At 39.8% G+C, this 20,703-nt stretch overlaps 1 protein-coding gene across 1 annotated transcript; it reads right to left on the minus strand.

The window, feature by feature from the left end:
* Positions 1-14,788: 14,788 nt before the first annotated feature.
* LOC147637077 (jasmonoyl--L-amino acid synthetase GH3.5-like) lies at positions 14,789-17,621 on the minus strand. Its single transcript, XM_086800694.1, has 4 exons — positions 17,288-17,621; positions 16,858-16,959; positions 15,811-16,694; positions 14,789-15,613 (listed from the first exon to the last, which is right to left on the minus strand). The coding sequence occupies exons 1-4, from the start codon at positions 17,596-17,598 to the stop codon at positions 14,994-14,996; spliced, it is 1,917 nt and encodes a 638-aa protein (XP_086656820.1). The 5' UTR covers positions 17,599-17,621; the 3' UTR covers positions 14,789-14,993.
* Between the last annotated feature and the right edge of the window lie 3,082 nt (positions 17,622-20,703).

The raw sequence follows: 20,703 nt of genomic DNA on the forward strand, positions 1-20,703 counted from the left end.
AAGAGAAGAGACTATAGGTAAGGGAGGGGAAAGTAAAGGATATGTCCTACTCTAGATGCTCTAGTGAGACTCTAGAAGTGGCCTACTTTCAGGTGAGGGAAGAAAAAGACGAGGGGAAATTTGTGACAGATTGGAGAGGGGAAATTTATGAGAGGCTTCGAAAGAGGTCTAGTGGATAGGAGCTTTGCCTCCCTTGGCAGGAACCTGGGTTCGAATCCTAGCAAATGCATCGACGTACGGGCGTGTGTTCATAACTTTTTTGCACCACTGTCGAGACTGAGGCGGTCACCAGCTAGGTGACCGCTCATGCTGGGGCCCGCGGGGTGCCACATACACAAGTACCCCAAAATGTACCTAGAACCCTGAAAGCCTTTATATAGCAAAGAAGAAGAATCTATGGCCGTATGCACACGCTAAAAGCATTTTTAATATTCTACTATACACACAACTTGCTCTACTTTATTATTCTACACTACTGAGAGATCGACCAATGGCGACACCACAACAACGACTGCCATCAAGCGCTCGGACAAGGCGTCACGTGTAACTACAGGAGAGAATCACGTTTTTCTTTTATCGCTCACACTTCTACTTCATGGCCCACCTATAGTGGTTCGATTTTGTACACGCCTGATCCGGGCATTCTTCAGGGAAACCTATTTTTCATTTCTCAGCGCCGATGTAATGTTATTCTTGCGAGACCCCACCGACCTTCCCTTTCTTCTTTTGGGATGTTAATGTTTTTGTGTGTTTATTAATCCTCTTATAAAAATTCGGGAACAATTTCAACGCCTTTGTATATGTACAAACACACATACGAACGTATATGTGTATATGTATATGTACGTACATATATATATGTACGTATATATATATATATGTACATACATATATATATATATATATATATATATATACACATGACACACACACACACACATATATATATATATATAATTATTTGTGTGTCTTTATGTGCGCACATCTGGTGTGAGTGTTTGGAGAGAAGGCCATCGAGACTATACTTGTTGTCTTGCTGGGACATTGCCTGTTTCCTATTGGCTACCATCAACTTTTTCTTCTATTGCAACAAAACCCTTCTCATCATTGCCTTGTCTTTTGCTCCGCCTCAAGGCTTGTGTGTGTGTGTGTGTGTGTGTGTGTGTGTGTGTGTGTGTGTGTGAGAGAGAGAGAGAGAGAGAGAGAGAGAGTTTTTTCCAACTCAATTTTTGAGATATATTTGTAGCAACAAGCAGTCTACTCCCATCATGGAAGTAAGATGTTGGCGGGAGTGGATCCTTCATTACGACCAAAGGTTTAACATTAGATGGGCATGATAAAAAATCGAAGACATGCTTAAGAATAGGAGGTCTCTAGTAAGGAGACATGCAAAGTAGGAGAAAGCCCGAATAGCCGGTCAAAATGGACATGGTAAGCCATCTACTGCTCATAAGGGCAAGTGGAAGAAAGCCAAAAAGGAGCTCTTAGAAGGAGTAGTGAACCAACAACAACGAGAAGCGCAACGAATACAAATGGAGCGATATGGATCGTCACACTTCGGATCTGGAGGTCGTGCATCATGGGAGGCCGAGTTTGTATGTATAGTGCAACTTCATGTATTTTCTTTGTATGCTCTCTATTTGAGTTGTGTTATAACTTATAATTCTTGTAATGTTTGTCTTGTGATTTGTCTTGTGATGTAGCGTGACATTGTGGGTAGAGATCCTACCCCAACAGAGATTGGCTACCATCATCGCCACCACAGTAGAGGAGATACATGGGATTACCTTCATGATAAAGGGATCATTTCCGACGAACAATACAATCGAGCAAGGAGAACACCAATGCATGCATCACGTTCTTGGTATATCAAAATTGACCTCTTCCTCACATCAAAAGGGTTTATCTCTTGTTTCTTTGATCCTATTATATATGTCAAGTGCGAAGGTATTCTATTTGTTATTCTTGCTCTATACGTCAATGATACCATACTTGTTTCCAATAATCTTGACTTTATGCAACTCGCAAAGAAGATTTTGTCATTAGCTTTTGAGATGATGGATCTTGGTGAGATTCACTCTTGTCTTGGTATTCAAGCTCAGCACTATCGCCAGAAAGGTATCTTGTTTCTTCGTTAATCAGAATTCATTGACGATATTATTGAAAAGTATGGTCTGGTCAATGCTCATTCTGCAAATACTCCATGTCTTGTAAGCTCCAACAAGTATACAGCTATACAACTCATGATGAAGCATTAGCCCCACATCAACCTTATGCTAATCTCATTGGTTGTTTACAATTTGTTGGCTTAAACACCGAACTAGATATTCTCTTTGCGGCTAATTTCTTGGGGCAACATCTTGCTTCTCCTTCTGTTGGGCATTGGACTACTGTATCCAAATGTGTTCTTAAATATTTGAAAGGCACTAAAGACTTTGGACTCATCTATCGCCAAAAACAAGAATCCTCTCTCTCGAATTCTTTATGTCTTCTTGGTTATTCAAATGCTGACTGGGCAAGTTCTCACTCGTCTATGCGATCTACAAGTGGAAATTGTTTCTTTGTTTACGAATCAGAGACATGCTGGAGAATATATGAATATGATTTGCATGAGGAGAAGCTAGATGTCCAAAGATTGCAAGTTCATTTTCCATTACAAAATAATGTGATGTTTCGAGAGAATGATGACTTGCAAGATGTAGTTGAGAAGGATAACAATAAGAAAGCTACTCTTTCAGAGTGGTTTATAACTAATGAGCTTAATGTCAATGCAAACAATATAATGTATAGCGACTTCCCTTTGAGTTGCGTTTGGAACAAATTCACAAAGAAGTGGACTATAAGAAAGGCAAGTAATACCATTGGCCACATGTACAATGTTTCTCCATCTACTGGTGGTGAGCAGTCGCTTTTACGTATCTTGCTTACTGCTTGTCGAGGTTGTAAGTCTTTTGATGACTTGCATATATATTGTTGACAGTCGACAGGTAATACCATTAGCCGCTTGTACAATGTTTCTTCTTCTGGTTACCAGTGTTTTTTATGTATCTTGATTCGTATTTGTTGAGGTTGTAAGTCTTTTGATGACTTGTGTACTATTAACAATCAACTTTATCTGATTTTTAAGGCTACTTGCATAGCTAGAGGTATATTGGAAAGTGATGAAGAGCGGTCTACATGTACATTTCATCAAAGTGTTGGCCAAGTGAGATAATTATTTGCAACAATTTTGGCCTTTTGTGAGCTTGCTTTCCCTAGGTGTTTGTGGGAAACATTCTCATCAGACCTTTTGATCTTTCATTAGCTTGCTTTTCTCAGGAGTTTGTGGAAAATATTCTTATTAGATCTTTTGTGTGAGAAACATTCTCATAAGATCTTTTGGTCTTTTGTGAGCTTTCTTTTCCCGAGCATTTGTGGGAAACATTCTCATCAGATCTTTCAGAGGATATATTCCTTGATTTACAAGGTACAATGTAAATTATTAATGTCGGACAAGCTATGGAAAAAAACAAGGCTTTGTTACAAGTAGAGTGCAATCTTCAGCAGCATGGATGAAAGTTGTCCACGTTTGAAGGAATTCCTAAAGGATCTAAAAAGACATTCCTCTAAAATTTCTTGATTTGTCGAGTACATGGAGATGGCCATGTTGCTCTTGTATGTGCTTCATCTCGTTCAACTACCTTGTTGCTTAGCTAATGGGCATACAACTCACTCTTGATTAAAGAGACCATTACACCTAAATGCCACTTGCAGTTGCAATATAAAGGTGAAAAGTCAACTTGCACAGATCCTAACATTGGCTAGATTGATAATTTGGGATGAGGCACCGATGACACATCGATATGCCTTTGAAGCATTGTATAGAACGCTACAAGACATAATGTCTAATGGCAAGTTCTTTAGTGGAAAGGTCATGCTTTTGGAGGAGATTTGACATAGATTTTGCTTGTTGTTCCAAAGGGAGGAAGAGAGGACATTGTCTATTCAACATTGTGCCATTCAGAAATCTAGAGAGAGACCAAAGTGTCAAAGCTTATGGAGCAGAACATGCTTGTTTTCTAGAACACGATTGACTCAACGAAGCGAGAGTTTACATGATGGATCCTAGACATTGGTAATAGGATTGTACATAGTGAAATAGAATAAGACGTGTTGTGTCAATCCCTCCAAGAATGCTTCTTCAGAGAGAGTCTATGTAACATTGAATGCTTGAGGGGTTCACTATATGTAAACCCTCTATATATCACGTGCATTCAAGGCCTATTTTAGAAACCCCTTATCTATAATTCTTTTATGAATAAAACACTACTACATGGTAGCCTAATACCGACGCTTATACCGACGTCATTGAACGGGGTCTAAAAAAGCCCCGTCATCGGTATAAACGTCGGTATATGCGCCGGAACAACGACGTCAGTATAAGCGTTGGGGAACAGTTACAAAAATATATATACAACCACATCCTCAATATGGAATGTGATACTATAAGTCTGAGTACTACTCAGACCCAGATGATGACTCGGTGCTCCCTCCATGCTCAGATGAGCTCACATCGGTCGGAATGTCTGATGAGTAGTGCTCACGTCCACCCTCTGCAGTGGCGGCGGGTGGATCATCAGCAGCTTGTGCCTGTTCAAGTAATATATAGTATATAAGTATATATATATGTAATTCAATAAACCAAAATCATTCGTTTAGAGTTTTCAAGTACCTGTCGACCGTATGGTCTCATGGCCATCTCAAACTGCGCGTCCGTAATATGTCCCTCAGCTCTGAAGATGGCCCACGTGTTACGTCTGCTATGTCGACGAGCATACCCAGTATCGTGGGCTGTGGGCTTCCTCTCCGTAACCCGTCTCGCTCGCTGTATCATAATCAACACAATTTGTAAGATTAAAACAATCATAGAATCAATGAATTAAGTAAACAATCAAATAAAGTGGCAAGATACGAACTTTGTCTCCCATGACTCGACACCGCCAGATCCGAAATGCGAAGATCCAATGGTCTCCATTTGGATCCGTCGTGCCTCCACATGCTGCCTGCTCTTCACGCCACCCTCTGCTCGTTTCTTTGCCTCCTTCCACTCGCATTTGTGCGCAGCAGTGGTGGCAGGTTTCTCGGCAGGATAGCCACCCGCAGCTACATTTAGACCATCATTGTACGCGAGTTTTTTAAGGTGATATCTTTTATTACTTAAGATCTCCCTTATTCGCGTCCTTTCCCATACATCCGAGAATGTAGCATGTGAGGGATTGGGGTACCGACTATGTATAGCCTCTATCATCTCCCCAACTAATCGGCTATTTTGATCTTTAAATTTAATAAAATAATTTCTATACAAGTTTGATACTACCCCACGCTTGTACTCCATTACCTCTTTCCCCCTCGCATCCATCACTATCCTGCCCCTATCCGTCACATCATAGCAGATCACTCCCTCCACCTCTCTCATCTCCTCCTCATCTGAACTGTCTCCTCTAACTCTTCTCCCTCTATCTCCTCTCTCACCGCGTGCCCTACTACCTCCCCCACCAAAGCACCCGCCGCATCCTCCACTCCCACTCTTCCTACTGCTTTCCTACTGCGGGTGGAGTCACGACTGGGGGATTGTCTACGTGACGGTGGCTGTGAGCCCTGACGTGATGGTGGCTCTGAGAGGGAGTACGTGATGGTGGCTGTGAGCCCTAACGTGACGGTGCTTGGGAGGGTGTGCGTGAGTGTGTCTGGGACGAGGTATGTCTCCTCGGTGGGCGTGGAAGAGGAGAAGCTGCATGTCGTCTCGTCGGAGTGCCCTGGATACTCGCGGTAGGGGTATAGACACCATGCATGGAAGGAGGGGGATGGGCATACATGTACTCTATAAGCTCAACTGGACCAGGATGGCATCCAAAATGATTTAGCATCTCCATTAGCCAATTGATGTACGCAAATGGATCGGATGAAGAACCTGGAATATCCATAAAGAATCTGCAAAAATAAAAGTATATACATGATTGCATCAAAGCACAAATGCAAGCTAGGCGCATATATGATTTTCCACCATCAAACTGACATCACTATCTAGAGAATTCACATCTTCAACAATACTCAGAACTATAGAGTTATCCTCCTACAACTCTTCAAAAACTACATCACTATCACCACAACATCCATCTTGTGTGGTTATCTTCAAAGGTTGCACACACATTATTGCATGCATGACTATCACCATCCTGTACATCATGGGTTGTCTCTTGACTCACATAAATACCATCATCCAAGCCACCTATCAGCTCTAAGACCATAGAATGGGGAAACACAGTCGCGTGTATACACCCGTCCAAAACCGCGTGTATACACCCGTCCAGAAACACGTGTATACACCCATCCAAAAACGCGTGTATATGCGCGTGAACCGTCTGTGCAGACAGGATACATGTAGAAATACACCCGTTTCTACATGCGGCCTGCGAAAATTCTTTTTTGAAAGCGACTGACCTCCGACAAATCGTCCTTATAAAAGGCCCACTGTCGCCCCCTGTCATAATCGTTCACCAGATGGCAACCAGAGAAGGAGAAGGACGGAGACAAACCCATAAAGGAAAGAGACAATAGCATAAACAAATCTGAGGAAAGAGACAGGGCAAAGGACAAACTGACTCACCTCTGAAAAAGTGAGTCTTCTTTTGGTCGGTTTCCTTCACCCGTGTGTGCTCCTTGTCTGCTCCTTGCAGTTAGGTTTAGTGCTCTGTTGGAAGAGGCGACGACGAAGGAGAGCAAATCTATTTTTTGAAAATATTTATTTGGGGAAGGTGGGTTATTTTTAGGTTGAACAGGTCATCACGTGTAAAAACGCGTGTATTTTCACGTTTATAATAAATCAGCCGCGTTTATACATGCGATTTTTAGGATGTAGCCGCATTCTTACACGCGATTTTCAGGATGTAGCCGCGTTGATACACGCGATTTTTAAATGTAGCTGCGTTGATACACGTGATTTTTAGGATGTAGCCGCGTTAATACACGCGATTTTTAGGATCTAGCCGTGTCAATACACGTAATTTTTAGGATCTAGCCGCGTTAATACACGCGATTTTTATACTTTCATTAAAAACTGATTATGATTTTGTGTTTTCTGGTTTGTGTTATGATGTCATCAACCTTCTCAAGCAGTTCTGGTGAGGATGAGACAATGCGTCATCGTAATCGCGATGTGTGGTTGGGACAAAGGATCAAGTGTATGTGTAATCGATGTCAAGGATGCATTGTACGAGTACGTCAAATTACCTTGAATCACATCTCCATGTATGGAGAATGGAATCAAACAGGTTTAGAGGTGAGTAGATATAAATTGATAGTATTCAAATGACTCATGGTATCCAAATTAAATTAATGGAGTTGTAATATATATACTCTAATTGAAGCAGGATGCAGTACCACACCCTAACATGGTGCCCTACGCGCGACGAGAGCACGCAAAGCGTCGACGAGATGATGCTGGAGCTTCGGGATCTATTGTCAGAGATGAGTGGGAAAGGGATGACAATAGCCCTGCACCCCACGAAGTTGTGGAAGAGGAAGTGTTTGATGATATGGTGTGGTATCTTTTTAAGGATGATCCCAAAGGTATGGATGACGATGATATGGAGCAAGAGCATCTTTACAAGGCTTCATCGACGCCCGTTTTTGAAGGGTGCACATTCTCTATTTTACGTGCTTCACTTGAACTACTCAATATACAAATAGTTTATGGATGGAGCAATGCAAGTCTTGACGCATTATTGAAGTAAGCATTCTAACTTGCAACACTTTCGAATGATATCCATGTTGATTGGTTGCATGAGAAAATGGAGAGAGCAGAGAGCGACGAGGGGCTGCATATCACGGCGGAAGAATGGGAGTATGCACGAGAATGCATGTTAAAGGTACATAGAACTAATGTTTTGCATTAGTTGTTGTAAGTGATTTGCTTTTAATATTTATTCACATTGCTTACACAAATATTGCTTCTATTTTGGTCTAGTGCACTATGTTCAATGCTATATGATGTGAAGGCAAGCATTTTCGAACACAAAGAATTGATGAAAAGAGGAATACACAAGATTGCGGTGTCATTAGTAGCTTTGATGGAGCTAATGGAAAAATGGATGATTATTGTCCAAGACATATTTAGGCTTGACTTTCGTCGCTTCTTTGTGTATGTTTTGGATGTCAAATGGCAAATGAACGTGGTGGAAAAAGGGCCTAATGCAACGATAAAATGCCATGCAAGTGGCTATGTAACTATTGACTCTACAAAGTTTTGGCAAACAAAGAAAGATAGGCTCATATTGCCACAACAATGTGAGCAAGTATGCATTTTTTTACTAATGTGTTTCATGTACATATATATCTAAGATCGCATACCCCTTGACTTTTGATATGCTAATTAATTACTGTAGTATGTGTATTTGAGTAGGTTATCTATCTGCCAATGGTGCATGACATTAAACGGTGGTACGTCATCCCTATTGCACCACGTTCCAAAGTGATGTATAATACATTCACTGATATGGAGTATATGGAGGATGTAACAAGCCGCAATGAAGATGATGTCGAACATGCCAATGAAGATGTTGTGATCGATGATCAAGAAATAAGAGATGATCATGATAATGAGGATGAGCGTGCCATTTCTCATGATCATGAGAATGACCCTACCATTGAGGATGATGGTGATGTTGATGAGGATGATCAGGACATCGATACCATTATCAATGGACAGAATATCGATAGTGGAATAAATTTAATCGTAGCCTTACAAATTAATCAAATGGATATTGATGTTGATCGTTTCGCAAGGATGGATCTTATTGAAGATGAGATCGAACCCTAACCAATCCATCACTATATCATTCTAAATTGATGACATTTCTATTGTATATGTTGTCTTTTAATTATCTCATGATTTATTTTTGAATATATTTCATTGTTGTAAATGCATGTAGTGGGATTGTGTAATGATATATATTGTAATGTACTATGAGACGGTTTAAAGAAAATAGTTTTTAATTTTGTAAAGGAATTTAGTTTTTCTTAATAAAGCGTGTATTGATGCGTATATTGACGCGCGTATTAATGCGTGTATAATTGCGTGTATATACACGTGCTTATACAGGCGTTTCTGAAACCAGTATACATGCGAATTTAGATGCCAGTATACACGCGCTGGTAGATGTCAATATACACGCGAATTTAAATGCCAATATACACACGACCCGATACTATTCAAATACATGCGCGACCATATACGCGCTCGTAATTTATCGCGTGTATGGAACGCGTGTATGGCAGCATTGTCTTGTAGTGACAATGTCTTGTAGTGACATAATAGCAGGTCAGTGGCCACCTAAGAAGATTTTTTATGCCCGACAAAGATAATTTTTTTAGGCCCTTGTGAAAGCTTTGTGAATATAACATGTGATCACAAGATTTTTTTGTGTTATTAACATGTTCACATGTTCTCGTTTACGTCAGTGAAATCCTTGGCACTGTTAGTTCTTGAAGATGCTTCATCTACAATCTTTCCTTACCTCAAACAATGTTGCCTCTTCTTTGTTTTCTTGCATGATTTTTTTTTCGGGGGTTTACTTAGCCATCAATATAGCTACATGAGCCCCTAAACAAGCTTCACAATGCATGGTATCTTGCACGCCCCTTGAAGGGTTCTTTCTTTGAGTTTCTCCCTATGAGAAACCATAGGTGCATTCACATGTGAAAGTTTCCACTACTTCCACCACTCTCACTCATTTTCTATGAGTGAACACATGTGCATCCTCCTCTTGATGCACATACATGGACTCCATCTTGAGTCTCAAACCTTTTTTGCTTCAGCCAATCAAAACATGCACCTTAAAACATGCTCTTTGCCCAAATGCAAGAGCCATGGGATTCACATATCCCAACAACCAGCAACTCTTCAACATTGAGCATTTTTCCATGCTCAAAACCAAAACTTTGAGGCAAAACTTCACAAAACCAACCTTCTTGAGACACCTTTGTCTCCTTGGCAGCTTCCTTGTTGACACTGAAGACTCCATAGCCTTCATACTTGTTGCTGAAATCTCCATTTTCAGCTTCTTTGATGATGAGCAGGTTTTTCATGTTGCAAAATCCCTTTTGCAATTCTTGGGCAGCTTCTATGCAACCTCCTTGTTGCAAATCTCCTCTCAAACTTGAGAATGGCAGCTCCAAATCTCTCTCAAGTCCTCAAATACAAATCTCTCAAGTCCTCACAAATGCAAATCCAAATGATAATATGAGTGTGCATATTTTTTTTTCATATAACTGAAAATAATGCTTAATTAAAGAGCTCATAACCAAGAAAAACTATACATAAATAATCACCATGATCAAGAGCCCACCCAAGCTCTGATACCATGTTAACAATCCTAAAATGGGATTGATCATGGTGATAGACATAGATTAGGTAACATAATTAAGATGGATTAAACCACACTAAGAACTTTATAAGAGAGAGAGAGAGATTGCACACTCAACACTCAATTCTATTCTCTTGCATATCACAATGAACCATACAATGACATAGGCTTTCTAGCCTTATCCCACTTTACACATCATCATCCAACACTCACACGCCATACAATATTACATGTGGCATTCTTACCTTGCCACAATATCTTGCACCTCTAGGGTGCTTTTCCACATACACACAACACCGTGATTACATCTCTCAACATTTACACAGTATTAGTGAAAACCAAATGTAACTACCTTGCACATCTGATATTGAAGATTTTAGGAATTTTTTGCAATTCTTCTTAACTTTAAGTGCACACCACTCCTTCAGAAGTCTGATGAACTATTCTCCAACACTATTGTGTATAATGCATTAATGAAGTACAATAGAAATACGTTAATTAAATACATTAATGTATAATGCCTAAAAATTGAATCGACATTGATTGAAGAAATGGAGAAGAGGGATTGCTTTAATTTCTTCTTCTTTTCCTTCTTACAAATATGAAGTATTAAACAAACCTTTGCAATGTGAGAATACTAATGGTAATTACTTAAATCCTTAAGTAGAAAATTCAATATATAAACTTGGAGTAACTAATCTCTCTCTCTCTCTCTCTCTCTCTCTTTGTACAAGGGTAGGAAAACAATTTTCCTTTAAAAAAACGAGTAGCCTTAGCTGTCTTTGATGGGTAGGGGTTGAGGGAAATTTCACTTAAATGCTCAAATAGATCTGGACCTCCATCATCCACAAATTGGAATGTGAATATTTTTCCTTTTCATATTGGGCCATGCATCTCCCTAGTGTCTTCTCATCATCAATCTCATAACAACCTTACCATCCAATGCCAATGTCCCACCAAAGATTACACTCTGAGACACAAATGATGGGTATCATAAAATCAGTGATCGCAACTTGACTTACATCACCAAGTCATAAAGAAATTATGCAATGTCTTCACTCTAGTGTAGCAAAACTACTAACTTGTTGGGTTCATCCCAAGACGATAGGTTGGACATAGTCACAAATCCACTCCAATTCAATAGGTAATCCAATCTGTCTCGTAGATTTCATCATCTCCTATAATCTCTCTCTCTCTCTCTCTCTCTCTCTCTCTCTATACATCATTATGACCATGTCTAATAGCTTACCAGTCTCAACAGGATCTGGATAGCTAAAGTAAGACACAATGATGTAATTTGGAGTGCAAGTGCCTACAACGCTATGAACATCTACCTTACAAAACCCAAGTGGAATGTATTCTCGATCAAAGAACAAATCACATATAGAGACATTTAATATAAACATATCCACATCAGGAATGAATGTATTATAAGAAGAAGATCCCTTTTGCTCACTTATGCATGAACCAAACAACACCCTCTTCTTCACAAAGAATAATTAGCAAAAAAGATTATAATATGTACCCTCAAAGACAGAAGCTCTCCATCGAAAGAAATCTACATATTTTTAGACTTAGGTAAATAACTTTAGTATCATTATTGAAAACACATAAGGTAAATGCTAAGCACATGCATTTTTTGTGTAACTTCAACTTGAGCAACAGAGTTGGTGATGAATATTAATTCTTCAAGAAGTACATGAGGTCCCGTGATAGTGGTATCATAGCTTTGGGTACTTTCACTTGAAGAATAGGGAGAAGCTCACAAAAGTCCAAATAATAAAGAAGATAAAATCTTACGGACTCTTGGACAAAGGTTGGAAAGTTTACGAGATCTTTCTGAGCCATAGGATGAAGAACTAGATCAAAGGCTAGCAATTTAGGTCACCTTTACTCCAAAACCACTTCTATGAAGCCAAAAACCACCCTTCTAGATGAAATATGGTTTTCCTCATCTCTTAACCCCTTGTTAATCCGTCTATATAGATGAAGTCAGCATATAAGGGAGGATTGGGCTCCCCTTTTAGATTGCTAAAACCTTGCTCATGATAAAAATCTATAATGGACGCTTGCCCATAAATTAATTTAAGAAAAGCAAAGCACTTACTTGACTATTTATAGCCTAATTAATCCTCGAATTAAAAATCTTAAACAATTGAAAAATTCAAGATTCTAAAAGATTATGAAGAGTTTGAGACTAGTGACTTTGTTTCTCTTTTCTCACAATCGTGCTGCAGCACAAGTTCACAGCCAAGAAGAAAGTGTTTCTATCTCTTCTTTTAAAAAGCCTAAGCTAAGCTTTCTAAGCTTTGAAGCTTAAAATTGTTATAAGATTTTTCAAAATCTTATAACTCTCAAAGATTACCTATTACATATGCTTTAAAGGCTCATATTGCTATACGCTCAAAGCCTTCATTGGCTACAAAAAAGAAAAGGAAAGAGAGGGAGCTCTAAAAAAGTAAAATTTCACCACGTGGATAAAACTTGATGGAGCATTCTTTAATGAAAATTTTCAAACCTTTTAAAGACTTCTTCAGTGCATTATTACTTGGATTATTTCGGCGTTAAGGAGTTATTTTGCTAGTTATCTTCTATATTAGACGCGTTTCTTCGAAAATATTCTCAAGCTCTTGAAGACTTCCATAACCATGGCTTTTTGTTGACTATTCAACATCAATAAATTTATTTCTGCCACTTATATTTCAACATAGAAGCTCCAATTCAAATATTTTGCCAACTCTTCAAATTCACACACACACACACACACACACACATAGTCTAAAGCATATATAAACCCTAATATATCTATGTCTATATTTATATAATGTATTATATTTATTTTATGCAATATATATATTTGATTTTTTGTGTGTGTATAATAAGCACATATAGCCTAATACATTTTTCAGCCATATGTGAGTGTATGTGTGTGGCCTAAAATATATATAGCCTAAAAATACACACACACACACATATATATATTAGACTTTAGGCTATATACGTGTGTTTGTGTGTAGCTATATATGTGTGTGTAGCTATATATGTGTGTGTGTAACTATATATATCTCTCTCTCTCTCTCTTAAATCCTATTATACAAATAGAAATATTAGATTACATATCTATTAGGCTACACACACACAAATGCATAAATACATACATACATCATGCATTCTCTCTCTGTACATCATAACTATTAAAAAAACACACATTCTCTCTCTCTCTCTCTCTCTCTCTCTCTCTCTCTCTCTCTCGCGTAAACGTTCATTTTTTTTAATAAAGCATGCATTTTTCTCTATACATCATAACTATTAAAAGAACACACATTCTCTCTTTCTCTCTCTCTCTCTCTCTCTCTCTCTCTCACACACACACACACACACAGAGTTTCAACAACATATATAATAGAAAAGTTTTAAAAAAAGTATGCCACACGTGTCGAACCATTAAAAAAAGAAACATCACACTTAAGAAAAAAGAAGAAGTTGTGAAAAGCAAATGAGAATAGTAGAAAGTGAGTTAAGCAAAAGAATATTGTAGAAAGTAACCTAAACAAGCATGCAAAAAGAATAAGTCAAAGATCAAAAAAGAAGAAGAGAAAGGGAGGGAGATGCATAGGGTCCCCCATCGCCAAATCATCTCCCAAACTTCGGCAATCATCAACCTACCGTCCTCTCCCGAAAAGCATTCAAATCTCTTTTTTTTCAAATTCAAAAAAATCTTTTATTGAAGAGAATGCTTTAAATTCTCTTCTTCTTTCCCAAAAATTCAAATTCAAATTCAAATTCCTCTTTGGCTACCACACGTGGCAAATCGGCCTTCTTCCTTACGATAATATAGAGATGAGGAGAAGGAAAAGAAGCATGCCCTTCCAATGATCTCTGTTCATCACAAAGAAAAGAAATGGAGGTTTAATCTATGGGCCCTTCAAATCGAATCTAATGATTCTAATCTTGGGGTTGCCCTTCAAGTTCTGAAGGCTATTTAATAATAATGTGCCTGACATATGGGGGGGGCACACAACACTCTTAAACAAACCTTTGCAGAGTGAGAATACTAATGGTAATTACTTTCCTTAAATATCATGTTTAAATGAATTCAAAGTACTGAATCTCTCACTTTTTGTATATCAGGACTAGAGTTGGAGTACCCTTTTAAAGAAATGAAAAGAAGCATGCCCTTCCAATCAGGGTTCGAGAAAAAGAATGGTTCAACTTAGCCTAGAACTTGTTCGTATTTGTGCAAAGCTTTTGCTCAAATTTATAGGAGAAGGAAAAGAATCCTCTTCAAAATTTTCAAGTTTTAGTTATATTTTGTTTTAAAAAAATAGAGGAATGCCTTGTCAAAACAGTCAATTTCTTCTTCAAATTACAATGAGAAGGTTTTTAATCCAGCTCAGTAAGACGTTCTTCCGGAACTCTGCTTCCTTCCAATGATCTCTTTGGAATCTCATCTTGCAAGTTATTAAGGCTGTTTAATAACGTGCGTGACATCCGGGGGGCCACACGGCAGCTTTGTGTCGAGAAAAAGTCCCTTTAAGAAGGCTTGAGAAAGAAATAAAAACTCTTGGCCAACGTGGTGGCCGCCCGGCCCTAGGAGAAGGTGGCTGAGCTGAAAAGGGCGGTGGAGGTACTATTCCGGAGAATGGAGAGGACGTCGGAAGAGACGACGCAGCGGGGGGTTTTGTACTGTGTGATGGCGGCCCCTTTGGACAAGAAGCGGTCTAGAAGCCTTGAAAAGGTTCCACGCTGGACCACACAAAGCTCGAGGGCACCAATGGTGCTCATTTTGCGAGAGGTGACGTAGCCGGGCTCAACGAAGGCACGGTCCATGAGGGTGGCGCAATCGGCAAGCCACTGTTGGAGCTGAATATTATTTTCAATGAGATTATCCTCTTGTAATTGCTGTTGTTGACACGGCGGCCTCTTGTGCAGCTCGTCACTGGCCACCACCTCCCAGAAGATGACGTAGTGCCCCGGCGCCGTCTTACGGTCTGCGTAGCTAGTGTAGTCCACCAGCTCAATGGACTTCCCGCTCGCTTCTGCCAGCCGCTTGGCTGCTCGGTTGACCACCATTTTCAAATCCTTCTCCGTGTTCTTGTCTATGTTTATGCTGAGCACCACATTCTTCCTGCACACATAGGCGAATTGCGGGGCCGTGTTGTAGAAGCCTGTTACCCTCACCACATCTCCGAGCCGATACCTATACAGTCCTGTGATCAAGCCAAAAAATGGAATACAACGAGAGTTAGAATCTTAATCCCCATTTATCGAACGATTAAAGCATTAGGCCACACTTTCTTTTTATGTTAAGAGAGAGGGAAGGGGGGCTTGTGACAGCAGTTGAAAGACAGCAATAATAATGTGCGTGCAGCTGCTGCTGGTATAAGGAAGGAAGAAACTCGCTTACCCCATTGGGTCGTCATGACGATCTCGTACTCCTGGCCAACTTTCACCTCAGCGAGGCCAACGGGGGAGCCCTCGTCGTACGTAGCAGCTGAAGAGCTGGTGGGACCATTGAGAGCAGCGGCAGCGTTGTGGTCGTCGTCAACGGCGCCGCCGGCCTTAATGCTGGTAGACCTGTGCAAGGGGATGAACTCGAAGAAGGCTAGGCTGGGCACAAGAGTGAAAGAAACGCCGCTCGGGGGGCTTGACCTCGGGTTAATATTAACCCCGATCCAACCCTCGGTGGCACCATAGTCAGCGCTAACCAAGGGCACCTTCGAGCCTGCATAACGCTGCAGTTTCTCCATGTAAGTCTCCATCGCCCCCGTCATTATCGAGAGGACATATTTACACCGGGGCCACAACGCCTCTATCACTCCATTCCAATCACCCATCATCAAACCTCTACACTTCATCGAGATCCCTTCTGCTAGCGTAGGATTTGGACTCAGAATGTCGCCTACTGCAACCCGAAGCGTATGATCTGTGATTTTAGGGCTTAATTTCCCTACCCTGATGTCTTCGCACAGGTCTTGCCACTCGCTTTCCAAGGCTCTCAAAGCCTCCACTAACGTGTATGCAAAGGGTGAGCTTAACACTTCCACTTCTTCACTGTAAAGAAGCCCGCATAATAAGTGGCAATACATGGACTGCCTGCAGTCTGAGCCAAGTACCACCTCGTCTGGACTGCATGCCCTCATCCCATTGCGCTTCTGCCTCAATTTGAACACATCACTCCTAATCATGTGGGTCGTTGCAGTCCCAGCCCTTAATCCTCCTTTTGTAGGGAAGAATTTCCCACAAAAGAGGAACTCCAGTATTCTTGCTCCTGATTCGATCGGATACACGCTGCAGGATATACAAGTACACAAATCATTATTAGTTTTTAAAAAATCGGATGCGCATATTCAAGAATTGTGAATTATAATGCTTAAGCTCTTCTTATTGCTCTCTAGGCAATATCACAGCAGCAAAGATATAAATATTGGTGCAAATTATTCAAACTACTCACCGATCTCTGAATGCAGCAGCGATACTAGCCACCGCCAAAGTGCCCGCCTTCAAACCTTCATGGAATGGAAGGTATTTTTCTCGTGTATCAGTAGTTCCAGAGCTGAATTACATACAGTATGCAAGAATTTCATGAAGGATTAATCGAATTTTGCACTGACGTATTTCATGAATGAACAATCGAATTATGCAGCACTTCAGGAGTCCGTAGAAAAAAAGAAGCAGAGGAAGAAGAAGAAGTAATTCATTGATTGACCTGGACTAATTACTGCATCTTCTTCGAGACAAATAATACGTGCTTCTTAGATTACAAGAAGAGCAATTATACATATATATATATATGCATACATTAATAATGCAATCGAAGAAAGCAAAGAGAGAGAATGGGATTGAATTGAATACTTATAATTTGTATTATATTACACACATACCTTAAGCAGATGGCATCGATGGGAGATGCAGTAAGAATGGATGAATTTTCACCATCCACAATCCTCTGTATGTAAGGCTTCAAGTCAGCGTGGGTGATCATGGGCACACAGCTTTTGAAAGTGAGGGGATCAATACTGCGTCCGTCGGTGGGCAAACCAAAATTTTGAAGATACTCGCAAGAAGCATTCTCTTTAAGTATAGAATTTAACAATGACTCTTGAACTCGAGCTGCGTTCTGGGTCATTTCCTCGAATCGAGCAATAGTAGTGCAGGGCTGGATGTCAATACGAGGAATAGGAAGGCCAGGCATTGCAGGGATCAAAATTGAAGTGGTTAATATTGTGTGGCAGATCTGTGGTCGAAGTACAGTTGTGCTAAAGTTTAATTATCTCGCGTGTGTGTTTTTGGGGGGGGTCTGCTGCTGCTGCTCTGAAGATGTGGTATACACTTCTTCACAGAAAGAAGAAGAAGAAGAAGAAGATGTGGCCATATACACGCGCTGAAAGCCTTTATATAAGAAAGAAGAAGAAGCTATGGCCGTATACACGCGCTGAAAGCATTTTTAATATTCTACTGTACACACAACATGCTCCACTTTACTATTCTACTGAGAGACCGCCGACCAGTGGCGACACCGCAGCAGCGACTGCCATCAAGCGCTCGGACAAGGCGCCACGTGTAACTTCAGGAGAGAATCACGTTTTTCTTTTATCGCTCACACTGGTACTTCACGGCCCACCTACAGTGGTTCGATTTTGTACACGATCCGGGCATTCTTCAGGGAAACCTATTTCTTCATTTCTCAGCGCCGATGTAATGTTATTCTTGCAAGACCCCACCGACCTTCCCTTTCTTATTTTGGGATGTTAATGTTTTTGTGTGTGTATTAATCATCTCGTCAAAATTCGTACAAACACACAAACATATACATACGGACGTATATGTGTATATACATATATATATATATATATATGTACATATATATGTATGTACGTACATATACATATACACATATACTTTATATACATACATATATATATGTACGTATATATGTATGTATATATATATATATACATATACATATATATGTATATATATATAAATAATTATTTGTGTGTCATTGTGTGCGCACATGTGGTGTGTGTGTTTGGAGAGAAGGCCATCGAGACTATACTTGTTTGCTGGCTTGTTGGACATCGCTCGTTTCCTATTGGCTACCGTCCATTTTTTCTTCTATTGCAACTAAACCCTTCTCGTCATTGCCTTTTCTTTTGCTCCGCCTCAAGGCTTGTGTGTGTGTGTGTGTGTGTGTGTGTACGTGCGTGTGTGCGTGTGTGTGTGTGTGTGAGAGAGAGAGAGAGAGAGAGAGAGAGAGAGAGAGAGAGTTTTTTCCAACTCATTTTTCCAGATAAATTCACCAACAACAAGCAGTCTACTCCCGTCATGGAGGTAAGATGTTGGAGGGAGTGGATCCTACATTAGGTGAAATTTGACACAAAAAGGGGCCATATAAGAAAAAAATGAATGGTGTAACATACCTCCTAGTTTAACCAAGTTATGATTAAAGATAATCTTAAGTTTTGGATGCTATAGATTTCAGTAAAATAAATTCTAGTGGGTTTTCAACAGTAAAAATTCTAAGTGTTAAAATCAAGTGAAAATTCAAGTTTGAGTTTTCTATTAGTGAATATGCTCAAAAGGAGCCTTTAAGTATGTATATAGACATGCAAATCGAAATTTCATAAAAAAGTAAAACGTGACCTATTTTTTAATTCGATGTTCCATACAACTAATTTTGGTGATTCCTCCTGTGTGCCAGGTTGTAGAACGCACATGTTCTGGTAATTTTAAGTACCCACACAACTAGTTTTTTATTAACTATGCGCAAAGTTCTACCTGTTGCAAGTTGCAGCCCTGACAACAGATTTGAGAGGGTTGCCAAATCTACCAACGCTCTTCCATAACGTTTTGAGAGTAGACATGGATTCCCAATCAATCAAGACATCTTCAAATATATCAGGGAAGTACACTTCAATGTCACTCTAGGTTGAGTTTTGTGGCAATTTGGATGTTGAACATCCAAATTGTTACAAAAGCTCACCTCTCTTCACTATTATGTAATGCAACTTGAAATGTAACTTACTCAATAACATGTAATCTAACATCAAATTTTTGCGAGTATATATTTTCAAAAATAGAGGTTGCCATTATAGCTTTAAATCATCTTTTACAACGAAATGTTTTTAAGTTTGCAAAAAATATCTAAAAAAGAGTTTGTGTCACTAAGATAAGTCTTATTCATCCTCGTAGGTGATGTCTCCATCTAAATCACCACCATGAGCACCTCCTAAGTGGCCACCACTAGCGCCAGCACCGGCACTTGCAAGGATTCCAAGTAGATCATCAATGTTGAACAGCTTAGCACACATTGCTTGGACTTTGATAAGGTGTAATCACTGCATGGAGCTTTTGGTTCTTTGCACACAATGATGGAACCTTTGCTTCAAGCCAAGAAATCCTCTGAGTCACACTCTCTGCTGTTTGTCCTTGGCTTGCAAGGGCAATTCCTTGGATGGCCATCTCGATGATCTTCTCATGCTTGTTGTGTAACAAGAAGACGCTTTCGTGCTGGCAAGGGAATATTTTCTCTTCTTACATCTGCTCATTCCTCAGGTCTACCTAGACCAATTCTTGCATTCTTTAAACGAGAGGTCCAATCTACTCGTCTCTTTAGGATATCTTCGACCTACACCTATTGAATAAAGTATAATGCCATTTGATTGTTATTTGGCATTTCTCTATCTTTAGCTTTGCCTTTGCCTTTGTAGCTATTGTATAAATTTGTGATTAAATCGGGTAGCAAAACCCTTAGCACTTGTCTTCTTCATGGGCATATTCTTTACAACCACCTGGAGCTCGGCCCAAAGCATGCATACACCACTAAAAGAGGCTGGGCCATTATCCACGCCTTTTTCGATGCTTTAGAACTAAGCTCAAAAATCCCAAAATGTCGAAATACTCATGGAAATACGCATCGAAAAGGAAATGTCGAAATCTACCTGGAAATACGCATGTTTTTTCACTCTTATTTTGACGACATTTTCGATAATTATTTTGACTGCTATTTCAACTCTTTTTTCGACAGATGCAGGAAAATTTCGACGCTTATTTCGATGGATGCAGGAAGATTTCGACACTCCGACGGATGCTTGGAAAAAAGTATGGGAAAATAATATTGAGTTCATACCCGGAACAAGGAAATAACCGTCGAAAAAAAAAGTTTCCCACGTTGATTTTTCGACGACCATTTCGGCCACCTTTTCAACTTTCTTTTCGATGACCTTTTCGACGCTTATTTCGGCCACCTTTTCAACTTTCTTTTCGACGACCTTTTCGACGCTTATTTCGATGGTCG

The sequence above is a fragment of the Cibotium barometz genome, chromosome 7, assembly GCF_041138505.1.
Source record: "Cibotium barometz isolate CiBa-2024 chromosome 7, ASM4113850v1, whole genome shotgun sequence".
In the NCBI taxonomy this organism is placed as follows: domain Eukaryota; kingdom Viridiplantae; phylum Streptophyta; class Polypodiopsida; order Cyatheales; family Cibotiaceae; genus Cibotium; species Cibotium barometz.